Genomic DNA, 23554 nt, shown 5'->3' with positions numbered 1-23554 from the left:
ATACTGTGCTTTACCTAAACGGGTGATTTCGTCTAGTAAACGAGGGTTGTCTATATTCTCTCATTAAATGTACTGCAGCAGTGCTAGGAAGCGCAGGTATTCAGTACCAGACAGTAGCTGCCCATTTAAAGCACTGGCTACATCAGGGCGATGTCTATTCCTGAAAGAGCCTTTCTGTGCCTGAGGACATATGACTACTACACAGACTGAAGGGATGTGATGTGACCAACGCAAACAGCACGTGCTGCTCCTGCAAAGCACGGTCTGGCTGTCTTCTGCTGCTGAAGGAGTGAACGGGGTCCTTGCAGCGTACAGGATAGCGCCTTGGCCTATTTGCTCATCTTGTTATTTAACCTGCAAAGGGAGTTCGGTACATGCAGGGGGCGGCTTTTCCTCCTGCAGACAAGTGTATCTAGTCCTGCCCTTCCGCAGGAAGATGATGCTCGCCCTTTGATATTAACTAAATCCTTAATGAACGTTGTTCCTGCAGGATTGCGAATGCTGCTTCCGGGACAGAGCACATGATTTATGCAGCTGTTCCAGCAGGAGTGTATCTGTTACCTGGACTTCTCAGGGAAGTGCTCCGTTCTTGCAAAAGGGGGAGTTTAGCAGCATGGAGCTTTTCGGATTAAAGTGTCACAGTCTCGTAAAGGAATTCTTCCTTTAAGAAGGGAGTCAGCTTCACGCCGGAAGGTACCCGTAGCGCTCCTCTAATATGAGGCTGTCCGATTCCAGCTCAGGAGTGCCTGGTCAACAGAAGGCAAAATCTGTGGCTGGCATGATCTTACTTCGGTGAAATTTTATCACGTACCGAATAAAATAAAAAGCTCACAGTGCTCCAGAAAATGCAAAGGTTTTCTTAAGATATGAAACTAGACAACTTTAGTCAATCCTACTAAAACATACTCGCGAACAGTGAATGGTTTTGGCTGGCACGACAGCGATATTTTATTAAGGCCGATCCTTTCGGAGACCGGGCAAAATAGTTGTAAACATAGTGGTGCACTCAGGCGAAAACCACCCTAAACGCACACTAACGTGATAGCGATTCATGCACCTTACTCTGTGCATTAACAATCTCTTTATCAACTGCTCTTCAGTCAGAGTTCGTTCAATGGCCACACAGTACAGTTCATTCGGTGTCCACAATACAGACTCTCGAAGTACTCTGTCCTATTAAGATATATACCAATCTTGTACACAACATATATACTTTATTCAAGTATTTCAGTAGGAACCACTGTATTTCAATATAAACAATTTTAAAAGATCGTGGAACCGACTTAAGGCAAACAAGTTTACCTCTGTAGTACATATTTAATAATTACTTTAAGTCACCACTCTAAGGTGACAAGCTAACATTTGCAAATGTTTAAAAACGAAGTTGCGAAGACGCGGCTTCCAGCAGGGAATGTAGTGAAATGTGCTCCTTCTGCTCTCCGGGTCCCCGCCGAGCTTCCTACATCGGGGCGGCGATCTCCAAACCCTCAATGTATGGTTACACTGCTGAACGCCTCATGCATGGGGCTGTAATAGAGCTTTTCCGACGCCCTGGCAGCAGACCTCGGAGTGGGGGCACGCCAACTCAACGCCGCGATCTTGTGGAGCTGGGTCCCGCTTACCCGGTAGCAGGCTGCTCCTATAGCCCCAGGAGTGCTGCGAGGGGCTGAAGTGCGAGCCCGAAGAGGTTCAATGCACTTTAGCGCCTGGGCTTCGCAATCGTGACTGCCGGCCTCGTAGTTCTGCCGCTCCCAATCTTCCCAGCACTGGGTCTGTTACCCGTATCTAAACTAAGCTTTGAGGCCTGCGGAGCCAGGGGTTCCGGCTGCAGAAACTGCTGTCTTGAAAAGCGGGGCCCTGGGAGCAGCCACAGAGGCTCAAACTGCCTGCTGGGAACCTTCTGGTGTGGCACCGGGGGACTTTGTGGGGTCAGAGGCGGGAGCCCAGAATGCTGTGTGGCACGGAAGCCTGGGCTCCCCCGGTCATAGCAGCCGGTCAATGCGTCCCGCTACCCGCTATAGACCTGAACCTTCCCCATAATTGCCTGAACTTCAGCTCTGCGGCCTGTTTAATCGGAGGCGGCAGATGTGGAGGCCGGGTCCTCCGTGGACTTGCATGCTCTTCCTGGGGTCTGGCCGATACAAGAGTCCTGTGTGCCCGCCGGCTTTTCAATCCATACAGATGGGGCCGATGGTCTTTGGTGCGTCCTGTGACAGGCAGCGGAACAGGCATTTCAAGGGAAAGCATACCGAGAAGTACAGAGGTAAGAGTGGCGGACTGGCCCCTTCTGTGGAGTACCTCACGTGAGGTAGGGGCGATATGTGTAGATCCGCTGCCGGTGCACTCCTTTACGGTACAGCTTCTGCCTACCTGCCATGCGCCACCGTTCTTGCAAAAGGGGGAGTTTAGCAGCATGGAGCTTTTCGGATTAAAGAGTCACAGTCCCGTAAAGGAATGCTTCCTTTAAGATGGGAGTCAGCTTCACGCCGGAAGGTACCCGTAGCGCTCCTCTAATATGAGGCTGTCCGATTCCAGCTCAGGAGTGCCTGGTCAACAGATGGCAAAATCTGTGGCTGGCATGATCTTACTTCGGTGAAATTTTATCACGTACCGAATAAAATAAAAAGCTCACAGTGCTCCAGAAAATGCAAAGGTTTTCTTAAGATATGAAACTAGACAACTTTAGTCAATCCTACTAAAACATACTCGCGAACAGTGAATGGTTTTGGCTGGCACGACAGCGATATTTTATTAAGGCCGATCCTTTCGGAGACCGGGCAAAATAGTTGTAAACATAGTGGTGCACTCAGGCGAAAACCACCCTAAACGCACACTAACGTGATAGCGATTCATGCACCTTACTCTGTGCATTAACAATCTCTTTATCAACTGCTCTTCAGTCAGAGTTCGTTCAATGGCCACACAGTACAGTTCATTCGGTGTCCACAATACAGACTCTCGAAGTACTCTGTCCTATTAAGATATATACCAATCTTGTACACAACATATATACTTTATTCAAGTATTTCAGTAGGAACCACTGTATTTCAATATAAACAATTTTAAAAGATCGTGGAACCGACTTAAGGCAAACAAGTTTACCTCTGTAGTACATATTTAATAATTACTTTAAGTCACCACTCTAAGGTGACAAGCTAACATTTGCAAATGTTTAAAAACGAAGTTGCGAAGACGCGGCTTCCAGCAGGGAATGTAGTGAAATGTGCTCCTTCTGCTCTCCGGGTCCCCGCCGAGCTTCCTACATCGGGGCGGCGATCTCCAAACCCTCAATGTATGGTTACACTGCTGAACGCCTCATGCATGGGGCTGTAATAGAGCTTTTCCGACGCCCTGGCAGCAGACCTCGGAGTGGGGGCACGCCAACTCAACGCCGCGATCTTGTGGAGCTGGGTCCCGCTTACCCGGTAGCAGGCTGCTCCTATAGCCCCAGGAGTGCTGCGAGGGGCTGAAGTGCGAGCCCGAAGAGGTTCAATGCACTTTAGCGCCTGGGCTTCGCAATCGTGACTGCCGGCCTCGTAGTTCTGCTGCTCCCAATCTTCCCAGCAATGGGTCTGTTACCCGTATCTAAACTAAGCTTTGAGGCCTGCGGAGCCAGGGGTTCCGGCTTCAGAAACTGCTGTCTTGAAAAGCGGGGCCCTGGGAGCAGCCACGGAGGCTCAAACTGCCTGCTGGGAACCTTCTGGTGTGGCACCGGGGGACTTTGTGGGGTCAGAGGCGGGAGCCCAGAATGCTGTGTGGCACGGAAGCCTGGGCTCCCCCGGTCATAGCAGCCGGTCAATGCGTCCCGCTACCCGCTATAGACCTGAACCTTCCCCATAATTGCCTTAACTTCAGCTCTGCGGCCTGTTTAATCGGAGGCGGCAGATGTGGAGGCCGGGTCCTCCGTGGACTCGCATGCTCTTCCTGGGGTCTGGCCGATACAAGAGTCCTGTGTGCCCGCCGGCTTTTCAATCCATACAGATGGGGCCGATGGTCTTTGGTGCGTCCTGTGACAGGCAGCGGAACAGGCATTTCAAGGGAAAGCATACCGAGAAGTACAGAGGTAAGAGTGGCGGACTGGCCCCTTCTGTGGAGTACCTCACGTGAGGTAGGGGCGATATGTGTAGATCCGCTGCCGGTGCACTCCTTTACGGTACAGCTCCTGCCTACCTGCCATGCGCCACCGTTCTTGCAAAAGGGGGAGTTTAGCAGCATGGAGCTTTTCCGATTAAAGTGTCACAGTCCCGTAAAGGAATGCTTCCTTTAAGATGGGAGTCAGCTTCACGCCGGAAGGTACCCGTAGCGCTTCTCTAATATGAGGCTGTCCGATTCCAGCACAGGAGTGCCTGGTCAACAGATGGCAAAATCTGCGCCGGGATCGGAGGGACGTGGAATGCTGACGGGCCGGGATCCGCGCGCTGCCTGAAGTTACATCACACAGCCCCATTAATGAGTAACCGGGAGAGGTGGAGGGCCAAAGGGCTGCGCCAGGTGCACCGCATCCTGCTCCGGCAACGAGCACACGGGCCCTGCGCCGCCCGGAAAGAACAGCGCTTCCCTCCCGCCAACTGTGTAATCTTGTGACCGCGGAAAAGCAAACTCGGAACTCAGGAGCTCCCTCCCGGATTTACACATACCTGATCCGGTGGCACAAGTCCAAAGCACGGTGCGAATCCCTGCTCTCAAACTGGAGCCTGCCCCGGCAGCGCCGCCACCAGCACAACAACACGGCGCCGGACGGATGGATCCTCACGCCAGACTATAGCAAAAAAAATGGCGGATGGAAGCTTCGAAACTTTTTCGGATTCGGGGGCGTGTTCCTGCTGTTCTAAAAGGGTGTGGCTAAAAAGTGGAAAGAACAGCAAGGAACACGCCCCCGAATCTGAAAAAGACGGAGCCTATTTGGAGGGACGGCTCTCTCCTCCAATGGCTGGCCTCCGTTTAGGAAGCCAGCCAATGGAGGAGAAGCTAAAAGAGAGGCGGGCTAAATAGCCACTCTAGAAAACATTAAATCTCCGACTTCCGGTTCTGCCTTCGGCAGACCGGTAGTCCTCGACCTAAAAAACCTTTATAATTACACTTACAGTTTGCCTTTCTCTGGAAGAAAATGCTAGACTACAACTTCTTAGAACCCACACATATAACAGGGCACCAAAACCATAGGAAAGTGCTGCCAACTACACAGCATTCCCTCATAGCTAACAGGCTCAAAACCAAGGCAAACTGCTCCCACCTCTACACCATTCCTTGCGCACCACACCAACCTATTTCTTAACCACTCAAAGTTAGCATAATATTCCACACTCTCACACACACATCGCACCACAACTATTTACTTTGCTAATGGTCCTATATGAAAAACAATTTGCACGGGCCAGGCAATGGGCGTCTGACCTCTCGATCAACGAATAACAGCAGTCTTCTAGCAACCCCATCTATACACGACACGCTAATAGGATCTTACTCAATTTAGTTTCACATTGAACAGCATCAGTGGCGTAGCATTGTAGGTGAGATTCCAGGGGTGTGAATCTCAAACTTCCCAACTAAAACAACAGTGGGCTGCAGGGTGGAGATGCGAGAACACCAATGTTAGGGATGGACTATTTCCATGAGGAACATGGTCATTACTGATTTGCATTAGATGGACCTCTTTCTAGAGTGGCAGACTGGTAGAAAAATGATGGGCTGAGATGCCACCTGAGCAACTGCCACTGGTTAGACTATCTGCAATATTCATCCCATCAACGTTTGGGTGTTTGATTGGCAGTAGAGTTCCTGGAAACTTGAGATTGGAACAGCTTTCTAAGCCCACTACTGCCAATGTCTGTGAGTTCTAAAAAGTAATACATTTGCACGCTAGGAGCACTTTCTATGGGTGTAGATATACTGTGTGTTTGGTAAACTGGTAAAAAAAATATATATGTATCCAAAAAAGAACAAGTTAAAACCTCAGTGAAATGGGAATGATGAGAAAAAACGATAAAGACATAGCAAACCCGACTCAAAGGCCCCAGATCCAACTACTATACCAAGGCAGAAATTGAGGGGTGTCCTATCCCAAACACACCCACTGAAGCAGTGCCCATGCCTGTCCCACCTCGGCATGGTAGTTCTTTCTGGAAATTCGAGACTACAGTCACATACAATACAATGGCATGGAGTCCCTGCCCTGGAATCACTTATTTTAAATGTGTTTTCGCTGCAAAAACTCATCTTCTTCTCTGCCACAAGAAGCTTTGATGGTAAAGTTGTCAAATTGGTGCTTGTGGGCAAGGCTCCATGTTTCTAGTCCTTGCCCTTCAGTGGCGGCTGGTGACATTTAAACGTAGTGAGCGTAAAAGTTGCGGCTGAGTGCAATGTGGCAAACAACTGAGAACATTTTGAAAAAAGAGGGGGCAAATGTTTCATTTTCAAGCAAATGTGAGAAAGCAAGAAGGTTACTAACGCAATTGTGTGTAGTTATGAAATCAATAAAGAGATTTCATATGATAACGCGGGTAACTGCTTATTCAGTATAACCACAGAGCTTTATAACAGGCTTCGAACTTGCATTGCACACAGTATAACATAGGCTGCTACAGAATACACAAAACGTTTTAAGATAAGTGTTTCCAAAATATAGATTTACTGCGGACTGCACTCAGTAAGAGCAGTTTTGTTTATAATGCCACGGTCTTTTAAAAGCACACACTTCACACACCTTAGCTGGTAGCTCCCTTACAATACTCGTCAAAAAGAATAAATATGTGGCTTCAGGAAACCCTTTTTTTTTGGCAACCATCTTTAAAAGCTCACACTTTACACTATAGCTGGTAGGTCCCTTACAATGCATCTGAAAAAGAATAAACGTGTACCTTCAAGTGATTCCATCAATCAGCCAAAAAAACGCTTCCAGCCCAGCCACGGTTTGAAGACGGACACCCATTTACCTGTCTCACCTCACCCGTGACCCCTACCACAAATAGTGCAACTGTCAGCACCCCACCTTCCAAAGGGAAGAAGGAATGTGACATCCAAGAGGGAGAAGGCAGAGAGAGTTTACAGTGCTCCGGCCAGCGTCAACATGATGTTTCTGCCGCTTCTCGCCGCTGGAGTCTGTCTCTCCCTGTTTGCTCGTCCATCCACCGCATGGTTTGGTAAGAGCAAGGAAAAGTTATTCAATTGTCACTCAACTTCCTGCACCGGGCGGTCTACGAGCAAGCCACCTGTCTAGGCAAAGTGTACCCCAAAACTGTCCGCTTCGACTGAACACTTTACAAATCTCGGTCCAGCCCTATTGCTTATTACATAAGAGACGCCAGGCATATTTTTTTTATCTATTTGTGCAGAAAAACACAAAATCTATTTGCGCACTGCATGCATTTGTAATCCTCCTACAGTTGTTGAATTTCCCATACGGGAGACAGTTGACAGACTTTTACATAGTCCTGCAGAAAGACAGAAGGCCCTAAACTGCTCAGTTTTCATTTTTGTATTTAAATATACACGTGCCCGGTTTGTGCCGAATTCCACGGACGAAAACAAGCACCCACAAACCGAAACTAAACACATACAGGCACCCATGAACAGAGGCAGAGAAGATGCAGACAGGTGTAATAAATAAAAATCAAAGACAACACACATCCGAACTTGACACCCTTTACATTTGCAGATTGGGGAGTTGGCGCGCACATTTACATTTCTTACCGGGAAGCAGGCACACTGACAAGAAGGCTTATGTTCAGTCGCGGCTCGCGGGTGGGGGGGGGTCGCGCACGGGGGGGAATGAAATATTTTTATTAAAAAAAACTTACCTCACAGCCGGTCCACGCCACCTCTCAGACCTCTGATCCCCTGGGCGCCTTCACTAACGGTACTGGAGGAGGGGCCTGCCAACCCCTCTCAGCCAATCCTGGCACTGCTAGCAGCGCCAGGATTGGCTGAGGGCACAGCTTACGCTACGCCCGCCGCCTGCCCATTAGGAGACCGAGGGGCTCCTAATGGGCATGCGCAAGGCAGTAAAAACACAAGTACGCATGACTGGGCACGGACTAAAAATTAATCTCCATGCCCACTCATGCGCACTTGTGCGGCCTTTCCCTGGCTTGTGACAATGCATGTCAGTCAACATGACGCCGGACCGCCCAAGGTCCGACGTCATGCTGACTGACATGCATTGTCAGTTAGTTCTCCCCACCCTCGGCATCTCTGAACTTAAGTAAACTAAGTTCAGAGACACCGAGGGAGCTGCGGGCACGGGCGGGTGCGCGGGGGGGCTACGCCCCAACGCCCCAATGGACGATCCGCGCCTGTTGCCCTTTACAAATAAATTTACCAAGTGACTGGCGATCCAATGTACAAAGCCCGAGTTAAACAGAGGAGGGCATGCAGGCAAATTAATAGGAGTAGCTAGAACCCAGCCATGGGTCTGGCTTGCCTCTAAGAGTCTGTGTACGAGCCAAGCCATGAAAAAGTTTGGTATGTATATCACGCAACAAACAATGTTCAAATATGAAACATTCTCTTCAAAATTCAAAAAAATGTATTTCTTTAACACATGGAAATGTTTCACCTTTTTTCATCAGAATATAACACTGCATATACCGACATTTATTAAAGTGATGGTGTGTAGAAACATTCATGGCTCCCCCCCGCTCCCCCCCCACCCCCAAGTACAATGTCATTAGCGAACCAGGAAGCAAGTCAGCAGTCATGTAAACCAAAAATGTGGCCTACATTCTTATTATAGGTGGAGCAACATTCTAGTCTATTAAATCAAACTCAAGGTGCTTGTACAGTACACATTTTGAACTAAAGTATTTAAAAATGCTCTAATACGTTATAATAAAGAAAAAAAAGGCTCTGTGAAATAAAATATTTGCCCAAGATCACACAATTTGGACAACTAGGGAAACTGGTATTGATTCCAGATTATCTGGTTCCACATTTTTAAATTCACTAACCAGATGGGTATCTCTGTCTCTCTCTCGCTCTGTTTATATCAAAGGTCACTGTTTTGTATTTCAGTCTTGGCTTTGGACGAGAAAAACGACACAGAGATAGCAGACCCCAAGACCCAACTACCAAGCGAAGGATGCATTTATTTGGGGGCGTCACACCCCAAACACCCCCTCCCCAAAGCTACATGCCTGAGCAACATGAAGCACTGCTGATCTAGACATTTAAAAAACTCTATGACCTATGCGTTAGCAAACAACAATACACAAGCGTTCTAAGGAAATCCCATATTCCTCATCTACGCTCCCATGTACTGGGACACACGTCTTGCCAATATTCAAAAAGCCCAGACTCTGCTCCCATTCAAGAAAGAATTGAGAGTCCCCTCATAGAATACTACTTCTCAAAACATGAAAACTACTCTCTACCTGAATATTGTAACTAACCTTCCATTTTTTTTGTACTACACTACGCTACTTGTACCGGTGTCTGCGCAATATAAATACATATGTACATAATTATATCCTTATAAAAAGAACACTCACATTAAGAAAGCCCTACAGTGCTGTGTTAACTGTAGAAGGTGCTATACAAATACAGATAATATACCATAACATAAATATACTTATATACCAGTATGTTCTATACGTTCATCCACCTCACCATGCACCCAGGTAAGCTTAATTTGCCAGTCAATGCCAACTGGTGACCAGGCAAACTCAAATGCCTGTCAGTCTACCGTACACCTTGATATGTCCCCCATCCCAACCGAGTCAACCACAAGACCCTGGAATGACCCGTATGACAGCTAATGCCACCATGACATCCGGCTCCTTCAATCTAAGAATATACCCAGGCACTCCCATATGCCTGTCAATTCTACCATACACATTGGTATGCCTCATATTCCAACTAAGGCAACCATGTTATTAGGTATGGCCCATTTAACAGATGTTCTCCCTTAGACCACAGGGACCAACCATTTGGCATTTTCAGGCTTCTTCTCACGTTCAGTACAAAAAGAAAATACTTCTCTTCAAGGGACATTTAATCTGCTATCGTCAGGGTTATACTGGGAACTAAAAGAAGTCCCTGCAAAAATGTTCCAACCAGCCCCACTACAATGTTCAAACAAGCCCGCGCTCTTCATGTCCATTTCTTTCATGCCTCTCTCTTTCCAATCTCTCTATCTCTCTCTCTCTGCCTCTCTTTCGGGAAAATGCCTGCGGGAATACATGGCTAATCCAGCCTTGGCGACAGCAAGGTACGTACATGATCATGAATTGGTTCCCTTAATTTAGTACTGGACTTTGTTGGCTTCCCAGTTAGGTTTGTTGTATATAACAACCAATATACACACATATACAGGTATGGGCATGTCGGTCAATTCCATCACGTGCCCGGTGTGCCCTAGCCATCATTCGTCTTGATTAAATAGACGTGCAGAATTGCACACCCATACATACATACCAAAACACATACTTACCATTTTCCTCATGCACACATTCTCCGCTGGCTCTCTCTCACCTTTCTAGAGGCTCGCAGACTGATAGCATCACCTCCGGTTCTGCTATGATTTCGATCCTGCAGGCCTAGTGGGGGTCATAAAACTGGGGAGGCAGCATAGCCTCCCCAATCTACTTTTACAGTAAAACTATATGCCTACCTGTGTGAATGAGGAAATAGGGCTTCAAAAAAACTTGTCATGCTGGACATTGTAATACTCATTAAGCCTTACAAAAAGAGCCAGGTGAATCGCTATGTTTTGAAGGCCAGGCAATATTATGCCTCCACTAAGCAGAAGCAGAAGATTCACCAGCTAGTTCTGGACGCACTTAACACAAACTTTCTCAAATACTTCGGGTTTGTGTTGAAATGCCCAGCTGTGGCACAATCAAGTTCCCTCTTCTCCACATAACAGCAGGGACAACATATATGTGCTAGTACTCTTCTTTAGTCACACAAGCACTGGCAGACTCAGAAAAGCTGGGTATTTGCCGATCCACCTCCTACACGGTTAGGAGCCAGTTCCACTTTCCTTCAGGTCATTCTTGGTCTCCTGGGCCATTCTTGGGGGAGGTGGGCATGTGCACCAACAGAAACATGGACAAGTCAGCCCTCCCTTCATATGACCCCCTCCTAGGAAAATACGTGAATACACTCATATAATTCATGCCAGACTGGCAAATTCTCTTTGCTGTGCTTCCTGTAAACATGCAACTCCCAGATTACATTCTACTCTAAATTTAGAAATTAGTACTAACTACAACCGCGCAACTGGCTGACCCTTCGGAAACGTTACGTGTGCTCTTTAATGTGATAAATGGGAACTCCACTATAGCTACCTACATCTTTATACAATAGTATGACATACCAATTTTGTGAGTGTGCAATGGACATTATTGTTTTGGGTGTCTGGTTAAGACCCACATTCAGTAAAACAATGGAAATACAATGTCCCAGATAACCCCAAAAGAGATCTCTGCTCGGTTATTAAATCCAGCATGATTCACACATTTATTCTTTATTTATTCGTTTTGAGTGTTCACAGACCTGTTTCAGCCCTACTAGCATGTTTTTGAAGAAAATCAACCATCTGGGCCAATGCCTTCTTGTTGCAGTGTGTAGACAATTCTTCATCACACTCATAGCACCTAAAAAAGTAAACAATAATTGTGCCACTTAAGGATGCTGTAATTACATACTTTTCAGATTTGTATTGCATACTACTTGCATACATGGTTAATACACAACAAGCATAGTTGAAATATCCCAGATACCAAATTAACTATATTAGTAATTAAGTCTCCCCTACACCACATATTTATTGCTTAAACGTGAGCTTTAAATATATATCGGAAATTCTGCCATTTTTCAGCAAACATCAACTTATGAGTTTTTTAAAAATCCACACAATTTAGTTTCCAATACACATTCTCAAGATTGGTGTACATATATTAATTCAACTAAGTAAAAGCGTCCACATTGACATCCGGTCTGAGGCGTCAAGATGGCGGTCGCACTCTAAGAGTGCTCCGGACCCCTCCGTCATCCGCCTCGGATCCGGTAACCCTCAGCGCGTCTCTGTGTTACTTACCTGAGCTTGGCGGTGTCTCCCTCCCGGGGGCCTTTTCTCCTGCTGATCGGGCCGCATTCCGCGGCGCCTGTGGCCTGTCGCGGCCGACGCGGCGGGAGGTGCGGCCTTGTGAGGTGGTGCCGGGCCTCGCATGAGCTGCGAGGCCGCTGAGGGTTGGGCGGCGGCCCGCACGGGGGCGGATCTGCATCGGCGGCACTGCCGCTCATCTGGACGTTGCTCGTGAGGCTTCGTGACCCCGATCGGCCGGTGCATCGGCCGGCACAGGGGCAACAGGGGCAAGGTGGACGACCTTGGAGAGGTGGCGGCACTTTTAGCGAGGTGAGGCAGGCCGGGGGCCTGGCTGGCTGCAAGATGGTGGCGGCGGCATGATTTGCAGCCCCCGCCCCCCCCCCCCCTATCCTCCTGCGTGCTCTGGCTGCATAGGGACTCTTGGCCGCCCCCATCTCTGTTATCAGTGGTGCTTCGAGATCCCGATCGGCCGGTGCATCGGCCAGCGTGGGGGCAGGGTGAACGACCTTGGGGCTGTGGACGCACTTTTGGCGGGGTGCGGCAGGCCGGGGGCCCGGCAGGCAGCAAGATGGTGGTGGCGACGTGAATTGCGACCCCTGCCCCCCGCATCCTCCTGCCTCCTACGTGTTCTGGCTGCATAGGGCCTCCTAGCCCCCCGTCTCTGTGACCCGGCGGCGGTGATTGAGGTGCCGGTGAGGAGTGGCGCTAGAAGACCGGCGGCCCGGGGTAGTGGCGGTCTTTCGGCTGGAGGGGCCCCTGGTGAGACTTCGGCCGGCTTGTCGGGCGGCGCCGCTCCGGAGGAGGCAACTGGTGAGTGGCGGTCGGCTGCAGGATGTGGAGAGTGGCGGAGGAGTCGGCTGGCGGATTTGTGTGGTGAGTGGAGGGGATCGACTGCCGGTTCGGGCAGCAGCGCAGGGGGGTGGTGTGTGCCCTCCCACCCCATAGCTGTTCCCTCTGTCCACGGCAGCGGTGATTGCGGTGCCGGTCAGGAGTGGCGCTAGACGACCGGTGGCCCGGTGGAGTGGCGGTCTTTTGGCTGGAAGGGCTCCTGGTGGGAATTCGGCCGGCTCGTCGGCCGGCGCTGCTCCTGAGGAGGCCATTTGCGAGCAACGGTCTACTGCATGCTGCGGAGTGTGGTGTAGGAGTCGCAGGTGGCTTTATATAGGAGTGGGGGGGATCGGCTGCTGGTTCGGGCGGCGGCGCAGGGGTTGATGCGTGCCCCCCCACACCCCATAGCTACTCCCTGTCACATTGTGGTTGCCACGCCCCCACCTTGGTGGTATCCACGGCCTGCTCTCTTCGGGTGCGGTTCCCGCTGGGATTGCAGACAATCCATACACCTGCAGGTTTCTGGATCCCCTCCCCCTCAGTGATCCCTCATCCTATCTGGGTCTCTCGCGGCCGCAGTGGCAGTGGGTCCGGTCCCCGGCCATGGGAAGGGACAAGGGCCCCAGGCCAGCACTGGCGGCCACACTGACCAAAATGGATCGGTTTACTACTTCAGAGTCGGACCCTCCTGGGGGGGGCGGCGGGGGGATCTCAACCCCCTCCAGACAAGGACCTGGCTACCATCCTTCAGGCTATCAGTGCCTATCAGGCGTCCTTAGAGGGGAAGATAGGGGAAATTAAGGTGGACGTGTCCATCCTCAGACAGGACGTTCGCAACACCACCGCCCGACTGACAGAGGCCGAATCCCGCCTCTCCACAACAAAGGACGATATCTCCCAACTGAAGGATCAGGTGGCCCAACTCCGAGCTCGTACTGGGGAGATCCACAGGCGTGCCGAGGATGCTGAGAACCGTGCACGTCGCAACAACCTTCGCCTGGTGGGGTTTCCCGAGGGGGTGGAAGCGGGGCAAGCGGCCACCTTCGTGGAACAATGGTTTCGGTCCTGGATGCCGGGGGAGGCTTTGTCAACTTGGTTTGTTGTAGAAAGGGCCCACAGGTCCTTGGTGCCTAGGCCTCCTCCCAGTGCCCCACCCCGCCCCATCATCCTCAAAATTCTCAACTTCAAAGACAGTGATGCAATCTTGCGGGCGGCCATGGCGAACAGTCGCCTTAAGTTCCAAAACCACGTTATTATGGTTTTCCCGGACTACACTAGGGAAGTTCAGGACTTTCGGCGCTCCTACACGGAGGTTAAGAAGAAGCTGCGCACTCTGGGCATGCAATACCAGCTCCAATTCCCGGCACGCCTCCGAGTCATCTTTCAGGGCAAGACACAATTCTTTGATACTCCTCAGGCGGCGTGGGCATGACTGGCGGAAGAGCGTCCCCTCCGCCTTCGGCAAGAGGACTCTTCAGAACATGCAGGGCCGCCACCGGTGGGGCCGAGATCACCGGGGCGCCATCGGCGGCGTCGCACGAGGTCCCGTAGGGGGCGCCATCTACGCGCTTCAGCAGGCCGCTCCTCCAGGGGTGCGGCCCCCGATCACCGTGATTCCTCCAGTCAATCAGGCTCTCCGCCGTGCAACAGACACCGCTCCACAGAGGACTTGACGGGCTCCCCCCCCCCACCGCGGGCCCTGGTGGACTCAGACCTCTCTCGTACTCCCACCCTTTAGCTGCCTTGCCCTTAGGTCTGGACGATGGCTCGCTGTGAGGGGTGGTGCTTCAACCCCCGGGGGGGGGGAATCGGACTTTGATGGACTTGCCTGCTCTTTCTATTGCTCTATGCTGAGGCTCACATTCATCCGTGCTTCTGGAGGGGTCCTCCACGCTATAGATCCAAGCGTTTTAGTTTGGTTTGGTTGATTAAGGGGTCGACAGATGCTTCCGTTCTTGAAGTGTAGGGTGGGGGTTGGTGGTTGGTTGGGGAAGGGGTTCTGCCTTTGTTGTTGTTCTTTTACTTGTCTTACTGTTTCAGCTTCCACGGACGGATTCAGGCCCTCTCAGTAGAGATAGTCCTAGCTCTTGGTGCGCACACCCACCCGCACACGTCCCGGCCCCAGCTCGCGCTCATATTGCTCCGGGAGCTGGCGTGGCCGAGCCCCAGATTCCACCCGCCGTGATAGCCGGCCCCGTGACCGGGGCCTCCCTACACGTCCTATCCTGGAATGTTAACGGTCTCCTGGACAAATTGAAGCGTACCGCAGTTTAACGTTACGCACAGCGCCTCCACATCGACATCCTTCTCCTCCAGGAGACACACTTACTGGGCAACCACTGTCCCTTTATGGCCCGTTACGGATATGAGAGTGTGGCACTCCGGCTTCTCCAGGGGTTCCCGGGGGTGGCTATCCTCATGCGACGTAACTTACCCTTCGTTCTCTCCCGGGTGATCCACGACCCTCAGGGTACATATGTGATGGTATGCGGCTCTCTGGCCGGCTCCCCGCTCAACCTTTTGTCCCTATACTCACCCCCCTCGCTGCTTACCTCTACCCTGACGGAGACCTCCACCCTCCTTTCCTCGCTCCCCCTGGGAGTTATGGTGGTGGGGGGAGATTTCAATGCAGTCTCCAATCCGGCCATAGACTCATCGGGCCCTCCCTATGCGGTCCGCACTGCACAATCCAAACAATTGAGGTCTTGGTCCGAGTCCCTTGGCCTCTGCGATGCCTGGCGTGTGTGGCACCCCCGTGCCGCTCATTTTACTCACACCTCAGCAGCCCATCACACGCAGGCACGCATAGATATGATCTTTCTCCCCGCGACTGACTGCTTGGAGGTTGTGGATGCTCGTATCCTACCCAGGGGTATTTCGGACCACTCGCCGGTACACCTCAGTACCAGATCCCCCCCTCCCTCGGCCCGTCAAACGTGGAGGATGAATGCGTGGTTCCTCCAGGATAAAGACTTCCGGAAGGCGGTAGGGAAGGAGCTCTAGCAATACTTCCTCACCAACGAGGGCTCCGTATCCTCCCCCGGGACCCTATGGGAGGCTGGGAAAGCCACAATTCGGGGGTTCACGAAAGGGCATTTTAAAAAGCAGAGGCAGGAGCAACACCGGGAAATCACCGCAAAGGAAGCGCAGGCGCTTCGCTTGGAGCAGTCTCTTTCCCGGCTCGACAACATGGCCCAAAGCCGACAACTAGCCCTTCTTCGGTCCGAGATTAGGCAACTATCTCTGGATGCGGCGAAGCTGCTCTGGAGGTCATCGGTGGCGCGAGTCTATGGTTGGGGGGAAAAAAACTGTGCGATTTTGCACAGGCTGGCTACCTTCCCCAGGGCGAGTCGGATAATTCCAGAAGTGGTCGACGATCGAGGTTCGGTCTTCAGCGCCCCCTCAGCGATGGCAAGCACGTTTGCCAGCTACTATCGGCGGTTGTATGTCGCACAACCACCCAACTCGTCGCTCCGTGATCTCCTTGGGCGGGGTCACGTCCGTCTTCCCCAGTTAGAGACGGCAGCTTGGGAGGATCTTGACCGCCCCATCTCCACGAAATAACTCGAAGAAGCCATTTCTCTTACATCCCCTGGCAAGACTCCGGGACCGGACGGTCTTCCCCAAGAATACTATGCAGCCTATCGGGATATACTGGTAACCCACGTGGCTGGCCTTTTTCATGAAGCCATTGAGCGAGGTTCCTTCCCGCAAGAGACGGACATAGCCACAATCGTGGTCCTTCCGAAGTCCCAACCCCCCTCCCGTCGTTGCGCGGACTACCGCCCCATATCCCTCCTCAACACAGAAATCAAACTCTATGCCTCCATCTTGGCCCAACGGCTGAAGCCATACCTGCCTAAGTTGGTACACCCGGATCAGTGTGGCTTCATGCCCGCTCGCGCGACCAGGCACTGCCGTCGGAGGGTGCAGCTGGCCTTGGCCCACCGACACCTCCTGACTCCCTACTTGGCCCTCTTCCGTATTGATTTCGAAAAAGCCTTTGACTCGGTGGACTGGGTGTATCTCCAAGATGTGTTGGCTGGGATGGGCTTTGGGCCCCGGTTCCGGGAACTGGTCCGTGTGCTCTATGCACAGCCGCAGGCACGGGTGCTGGTGAACGGCGTCCTGTCCGAGGCCTTTCCCATAGCGAGGGGCACGCGGCAGGGCTGCCCCCTATCACCCCTGTTGTTTGCCCTGGCCATGGAACCCTTAGGGGTCCTGGTGCGGGCTGGCACCTGTGTTAGGGGATGGGAGTGGCCCGGCACCGCGACGGACAAGATCGCGCTCTACCAGACGATGTTCTGCTTTTCCTGGCAGAGCCCGCCTCCTCTGGACCGCGTTGCCTCCAGTTGTTGCGAGCGTTTGGGCAGGCGTCGGGTCTTCGGCTGAACCCCGGGAAATCGGTATTGGTCCCGCTGCCCCTGTCAAGGGACTGTTATGATTGGCAGTCTAATATTCCGATCCGATGCAACTCATTTAAGTACCTGGGAATATGGGTTACCACGCTCCCGGAGCTGGGCTGGTCCCTCAATGTAACTCCTCTGGTCCAAAAGGCTAAAGCAGACCTTTATAAATGGAGGGCGCTGCCCCTGAACCCTCTGGGCCGGGTGGCCTTGTTTAAAATGCTGATTCTCCCCAGGTTCCTCTATGTCCTCCAGAACACCCCGTTCTGTTTTCCCAGACCCTGGTTTAAGGTGTTGGATAGGCTCGTTACCAAATTCTCATGGGGCGGTGGGGGGTCGCGCCTGGCTCTTTCCACGGTTGGATCCCATTCTTTGATGGGGGCATGGCCATGACGCATTTGTACCTCTACTTTATAGCCGCACGTTTGCTGGTGGTCCACGATTGGTTCAACGGGGGATGGTCCGACCCGGCCTACCGGCTGGAGTTATGCGTACTGGGGTTTTCTAAGGTGCAGGCCATGTTGTACGGGGGACCTGTCCCGTTTCAGCTGCCTGAGGTGACACGTTCGGTGTTCCTGGCTTGGCGGGCTTCGCTGCGCCACACCGGCTGGACCGGCAAACTGACCCAATGCACCCCCCTCTGGCAGGGGGCTTGGCTGCGGGAGGTGAGTGGTCGGCAGGGGTTCAAAGCCTGGGACCTCATAGGTATAACACAGCTCGGGGACGTATGGGTGAGGGGCCACATGCTTTCCTTCCAAGAGATGCGCAATCGATATTCCCTGCACCCCTCCCAGTTTTATAAGTACTTGCAGTTAAGACACGCCCTTCGAGTGCACATCGTGGACGGTACAGCCCCACGGAGGCCCAGACGCTGCTTAGGGACTTGGAAAGGGGGGGTATCTTCCGGATATACCGCACCTTAATTAACAACACTCCCACCTCGTTGGACAGACTGAAAGAACAGTGGGTAGACTGGGTGGGGTCGTTGGACAAGGTGGATTGGCGAGACGCGCTCATGGCGCCTAAGACCATTACCGCCTCCGCCAAACTTAGACTTATCCAATTATACTACTTGCACATTGCTTACCTGACTCCGGTACGCCTTCATCAAGCGGGCCTTCGCTCTGATGCGTCCTGCGCTAGGTGTGGCCAGGCCCCAGCTAATCTTTTTCACATGGTTTGGACCTGTCCCCGGCTGGCAGATTTCTGGGGGGCCATTGAGGGGGAACTTACGGAGGTTTTGGGGTGGACAGTGCCCCACGATCCGCGACACTCATTACTGGGGATAACTGATGGGCTGGACGGGTCCCGGAGCGACAAGACCTTTTTTAACACAGCAATGATAGTTGCCAAGCGCGATATAGCCGCAGCATGGCTTTGTCCCGATCCACCAGCTCTGGGAAAGTGGCGTTAAGGTGTGGACTGGTGTGCGGCACAGGAGAAGATTTTATACACGGCACGCGGATGCACCAAGAAATACCGAAGGGTGTGGGGCAAATGGCTGGGCGCAGTTGGGGGAAATTAATGCAGCTTCTAGTTTCCGGTGGTCGCATTATCTGTGGGGTTCCGTGGTGGGGATGCGGGGGGGGGGGGTGTTCTTTCCCTGATGGATGTGCATATATATCCGCTATCCGTGATTATGCTGAACTGTTTGTTAATGTTGAAATCAATACAAATTTGATTATCAAAAAAAAAGAGTGTCCACATTAGTAGGCGGGGCTGCACACAGGAGAGGCTACTTGCCTCACTGGCTCCATTCATAGGCAGTCATTAGAACATAAGAGCGGCTATCAATATTTTCCTTGAGTCAGAAAAACTGTAAATCTGCTTATGATTATCAACCTTTTGAGTTTTATGTAAAGCTATACAACTTCATCTTGGATTATGTGCGCACTATAGAAAAATCTAAATAAAATGTTCTCACCTAGATGGAAGCAAAGCTCTGCTCAACAGTCCTGCCGATACAATCTTGGCCCCCCTGAAAGTCATCCTACACAATGCAAAGAGTCTATATATTTTACACAGTGGCAGTCACACCAATGTGTTGTCATAGTTAGGTCAGAGTTTCCATAGAAAGAACTTTTATTTGTTTCACTCATAACTTTGACACCATTTGACAAATCTAAATGAAATTTTCCAGAAAAAAAGTTCATTCACCTCGAATCCTTAGAAAGTTTTGCTCGGATCCGTCAAGCAGGGGCCAATGAAAAGGGGGGTCCCAAAATTATGATTTCCGATGGTAAATCCCATAGGAAACTTTGTTCTTCAATTCAGAAAAAATAGATGAACAGAATTTCAACTATTATTTCGGCAAAAATGTAGAACTTTATTCAGAAATCGTACTTTTTATAATCTGGGGTAAATCGTCAGTCACTTTAAAAAAAAAATCAACAATTAAAGAGAGGCTCAAGTTGAGTGTAAAAGGGTTAAAAATGTAGGTGTATCTGAACCATTGGTGTCCAGATATGTTCTGACTGGCCAATTTTAAAAGGACTAGTCTATCCTGACTGGCTGGCCACAACATATTCTGTCAGCCTTTAGAGGACACAGGGACATGATCCTTGCGTCCTGAAAATTAATGAAAAAACATATAAGAAGGCAGGGTGAGGAGGTCCTGACCCCTAGCAGCATGTCAGGGTGGTTTGAAGAAGAACCCCTACCCCTTTATTGGCTGGCACAACATGGACCAAGTGTTTTGACAGCCACCACAGGACTCGAGGGAAACAGTTCTCACTGAATTGCATTGTAGTGAATGCCAGGTTTTGAGGGTCACACAAAAGGTGATAACCGATTTTAGCCACAATTTACATCATTTGCTGGCAGAGTTATACTCATGTTATGAATTCTGGTGAGTTCCCGGATCATTTTACCCTGTGAAAAATGCTGACCCTTGACTGGCATTTGATGAACCATGTTTGAGAGAAAACGGTTTTCTTTCATGATTTTGTCAGAGGTTATGGAGAGTGCTCCAGAAGCTAAATGACAGCAAATTTTGTATATTTTTACATGATCTTCCTTAGCCATGTGAGAATAAAGTCGGACATACTGAGTAAAACATTTACTTCCAACAGCAGCATCAGCCTGTCAGCAGCAGTGTTGCCAGAGTTTGAGACCCATCCGAAGCCCAAAGAAGCTCAAGTATAAGCCCAAATTCAGCCCAACGCAGACCAGTGTCAGCCCAAAAACCAACCCAAAGTCGAAACTCTCAAATTTTGCAAAAGTAGTCTTCAGAAAACATTTTAAGTATGTAGCTACATTCTATTCAATATATAGATAGTGGGAGGAGGTTAACTGTGCCCCTGTTTTAATAAATACTAATTTTCAAGACCAGTCACTACTTTGACTTTTCATCTTGTAGTTCGGTCACCACACAACCAAACCTGAACCTGGCACTCATGAATTACCTCTACAAAAGCAGATTATAAACCACTTTATGTCTATGGATAGGAATTTCAATGCTATCTCAACAATGTGGCTCCAAAAAAGAATACTAGAAAGGTTATGCAGAATTAACACCACACACTGATCAACATATTAAGAAACATCCCCTTGTATTAAAGTAATTGCAACACAACTTGTTTGGCACTGCTTAATATTCTATGTACTTGTATGAAGATATTAAACAACAAAAAACTCCTACACAATGACAGTATGGGAAAATAGCAAAAATAAACATCGCAGCAGTCAAATCTGAAACACAGTTTTCGTGCAAAACAAGTGTACGTAAATGTGAAGCAACAATGTGAAAACTGAGGGTTGCTACAGTAAGACAAGAGCTCCACACTTTTCCAGTTAAAATGTAAGGAGAGGCCAGAAAAGAGACAGTCACCTACTCCAGGGGTGGGGGAATCATATCGCCCGAACCAAGTTGTTTTTATCGGTGGGCAAGAAGATTTAATGTCTATTTTGTCCGACGGACAAGTAGACATTAAATCACGTAAATGAAACAGGCTGTGGGCACTCTGGGGCTCACAACCAATCAGAGAAGCATGCAGGGAGCCTTTGGAGGCTTCTGATTGGCTAGCAGCCCATAACTGGGCTCTAGACAGTGATTGGCCGAGGGAGTGAAACGTCACTCAGTCTCAGCAAGCAGGCGTTTGTGGCTGCCGCGAGGCAATACATTAGGTAAAATAAGCCCTACCATAATGCCCGCCATAGCACTTGTAGAGTGTTCAAAAGGGTTATATTTTTTTCAGATCGCTCCGTAATTAGAATAGAATTGGTGCGCCTGCTGTGAGAGACCGTGTGTAACCTTGTGGTTCCAGAAACCGCGGGCTCTCATCCCTGCTATGAGCGTGAGACTGAGCATAAAACGTGGGGGCGCTGAAGTAGAGGGCACAGTAAAACGGCGCCGCAGTACCGGGGGATCCGAAAAAAGAGGTAACTCGACCCGGCCTGACCAAGGACCTGGGAGAGACTGCCGATCGATCGGGCTGAAGACAACAGAGTATTGGAAACAAGCTGCAGACCGAATTAGCTGGGAGGCCGTATCCCCCTGTCCAAGAGAAGTCACTGTGCCTTTACCACAGCCACACTAACTTCAACTTTCTCTGCATACCGTGGCACTATCAAGCGCTTGGTTCAGGAAGGACGGTTCCATCTGTGTGCTTTGAGGCTGCAGCCCTACCCCCTGTTTCCCCAACCCCCTCTTCCCCCAACCCCCTCTTCCACCTACCTTCCCGTTACTGACCTGTAAGAAGCGGATGATGGGGCGCACAAGCCTGGCCGAAAACTACATGTTGACTGCAGCTAGCTAACGCCTCCATGGTTGTGTGCACGCCAGGGGGTGAGGTGGGGCCATCACCTATATTCTAAAGAGCATGTCACTGGAATAGAGCAACACCCAAAAGGAAGCGGGGGGGAGAGGAGTGTGTCTAGCCTGAAGCTAAATGAACCTGATGCGTTTGGTTAATGTAAGGGAGGAGGGCGAGGTAGCAGGGTGGATATTGCACTTGAAAGATTATCGGGTTTCAAGCTTGGCCTGACCATGAACCCACTGAGTCTCTATTATTGGGGCCCAGTCACTGCCTGTTTACTAGAGCTTGTGACCTTTTACCAAATCCTCCCAGCACTACGCTGCCTCTGTTTGTAGGGTTTTGAATATTAATATATAGCTGCACTTTCGGCCTTGCATTTCAACTTCACTGTGCCCCTTTCTACCCCCCCCCCCCGTTTTGTGCTGTTGACAACATATCAGGAACAAGTGTCTTTGTTGCCCATGCTGTTCGGCGTCAGTGCCCTAGCTCCGGGAGTCCCAGAATTCAGTTAATTTCACACCTGAAGTACCAACAGCTGTAAGTCGTGCCAACTGCAGAGAACTCCCTTTCACACCAGATGTGTGACACAGAATTGCCATACTGGCCAATTTCCCTCACAAATGGGCGATATCTTCCCCATTTGTGTGAGAAAATGCTCAATTGGCCGGTGCCTAGTATTTTACTGTGTACAAGTAATCTCGTTGTACGCATTTCTTTTAAGCTGCCGTGGCGCTGCAGTTTCTTTCTTGAGCTGCCAGGCTTGCTTAATTGCTAACTTTAACTGTAAAAGGACACTGGATAATTAATAGGTAAAGAGGTTGTCCAGATTATACCACGTTGGTAATGCGGGGGACGTGAGCTTGGATTAGAAGGCGCATTTTGGGACTCTACAACCAAATGTCCCCTCTGCATAACACATTTGATTTACAGTGCAGCTGCGCCAATTTATTAGTGCTACTTAAGAAAAATAAATGAATGTGACAGTCCTTGTGTAAATGTAACTGGCGCTTATGTAAAGCGCTCCAATACCTTCAGGTCGAGTTCGCGCTATATAAAACCGCAAAACAAATGCCATTCTTTTATTAGCACTCAAGGTCTTATGCAAGCGTATTCAGGCCATATTAAAATTCACATTGATCCATAGGGTGAAGAAAAAGAATGTCCTGGTCCTGCATTTCTTATTTAAGCGCCAAACGCCACTTTAAAGTGCGTGAGCACGACCTACAGTGCAAGTGGCTGTGGGCACAGGCCATCTGCTCGGAGCATGGATACCCCTTGAGAAGCAAGACATTCTTTCCCTCCTTTATTGTGCCCCAAGGTGAGAGAACCGCACAGGGGGTCTGCATGAGGGACATTTCTGGAAGCCTCACCGCCCACGGGTATTTCCACAATATCTGCACACAGCAGCAGAAAAGGCAAAACTTGACCCAGGCGAGAACAGGCAGCCCAATGGCTCTATTTCCATTTCAAAAGGTTGAAGCTGTTTTTTCCTCACCTTCTTATCTGTATCTCAGTGG

The 23554-nt window shown here is 50.3% G+C and overlaps 1 protein-coding gene across 4 annotated transcripts in view; it reads right to left on the bottom strand.

The window, feature by feature from the left end:
* The window catches only part of USP45 (ubiquitin specific peptidase 45), a 1582349-nt gene that overhangs the window by 1451653 nt on the left and 107142 nt on the right, over positions 1–23554 (bottom strand). For all 4 annotated transcript variants that reach the window (XM_085611114.1, XM_085611117.1, XM_085611116.1 and 1 more), the window contains exon 5: positions 11494–11594. In XM_085611114.1, the coding sequence (XP_085467240.1) occupies positions 11494–11594 (101 nt within the window). The remainder of the gene's footprint in view (positions 1–11493; positions 11595–23554) is intronic.

The sequence above is a fragment of the Triturus cristatus genome, chromosome 6 (genome assembly GCF_964204655.1).
Source record: "Triturus cristatus chromosome 6, aTriCri1.1, whole genome shotgun sequence".
NCBI classification, from domain to species: domain Eukaryota; kingdom Metazoa; phylum Chordata; class Amphibia; order Caudata; family Salamandridae; genus Triturus; species Triturus cristatus.
The sequence above is the reverse complement of the archived record's forward strand: the minus strand, read 5'-3'. Positions and strand labels throughout refer to the sequence as shown.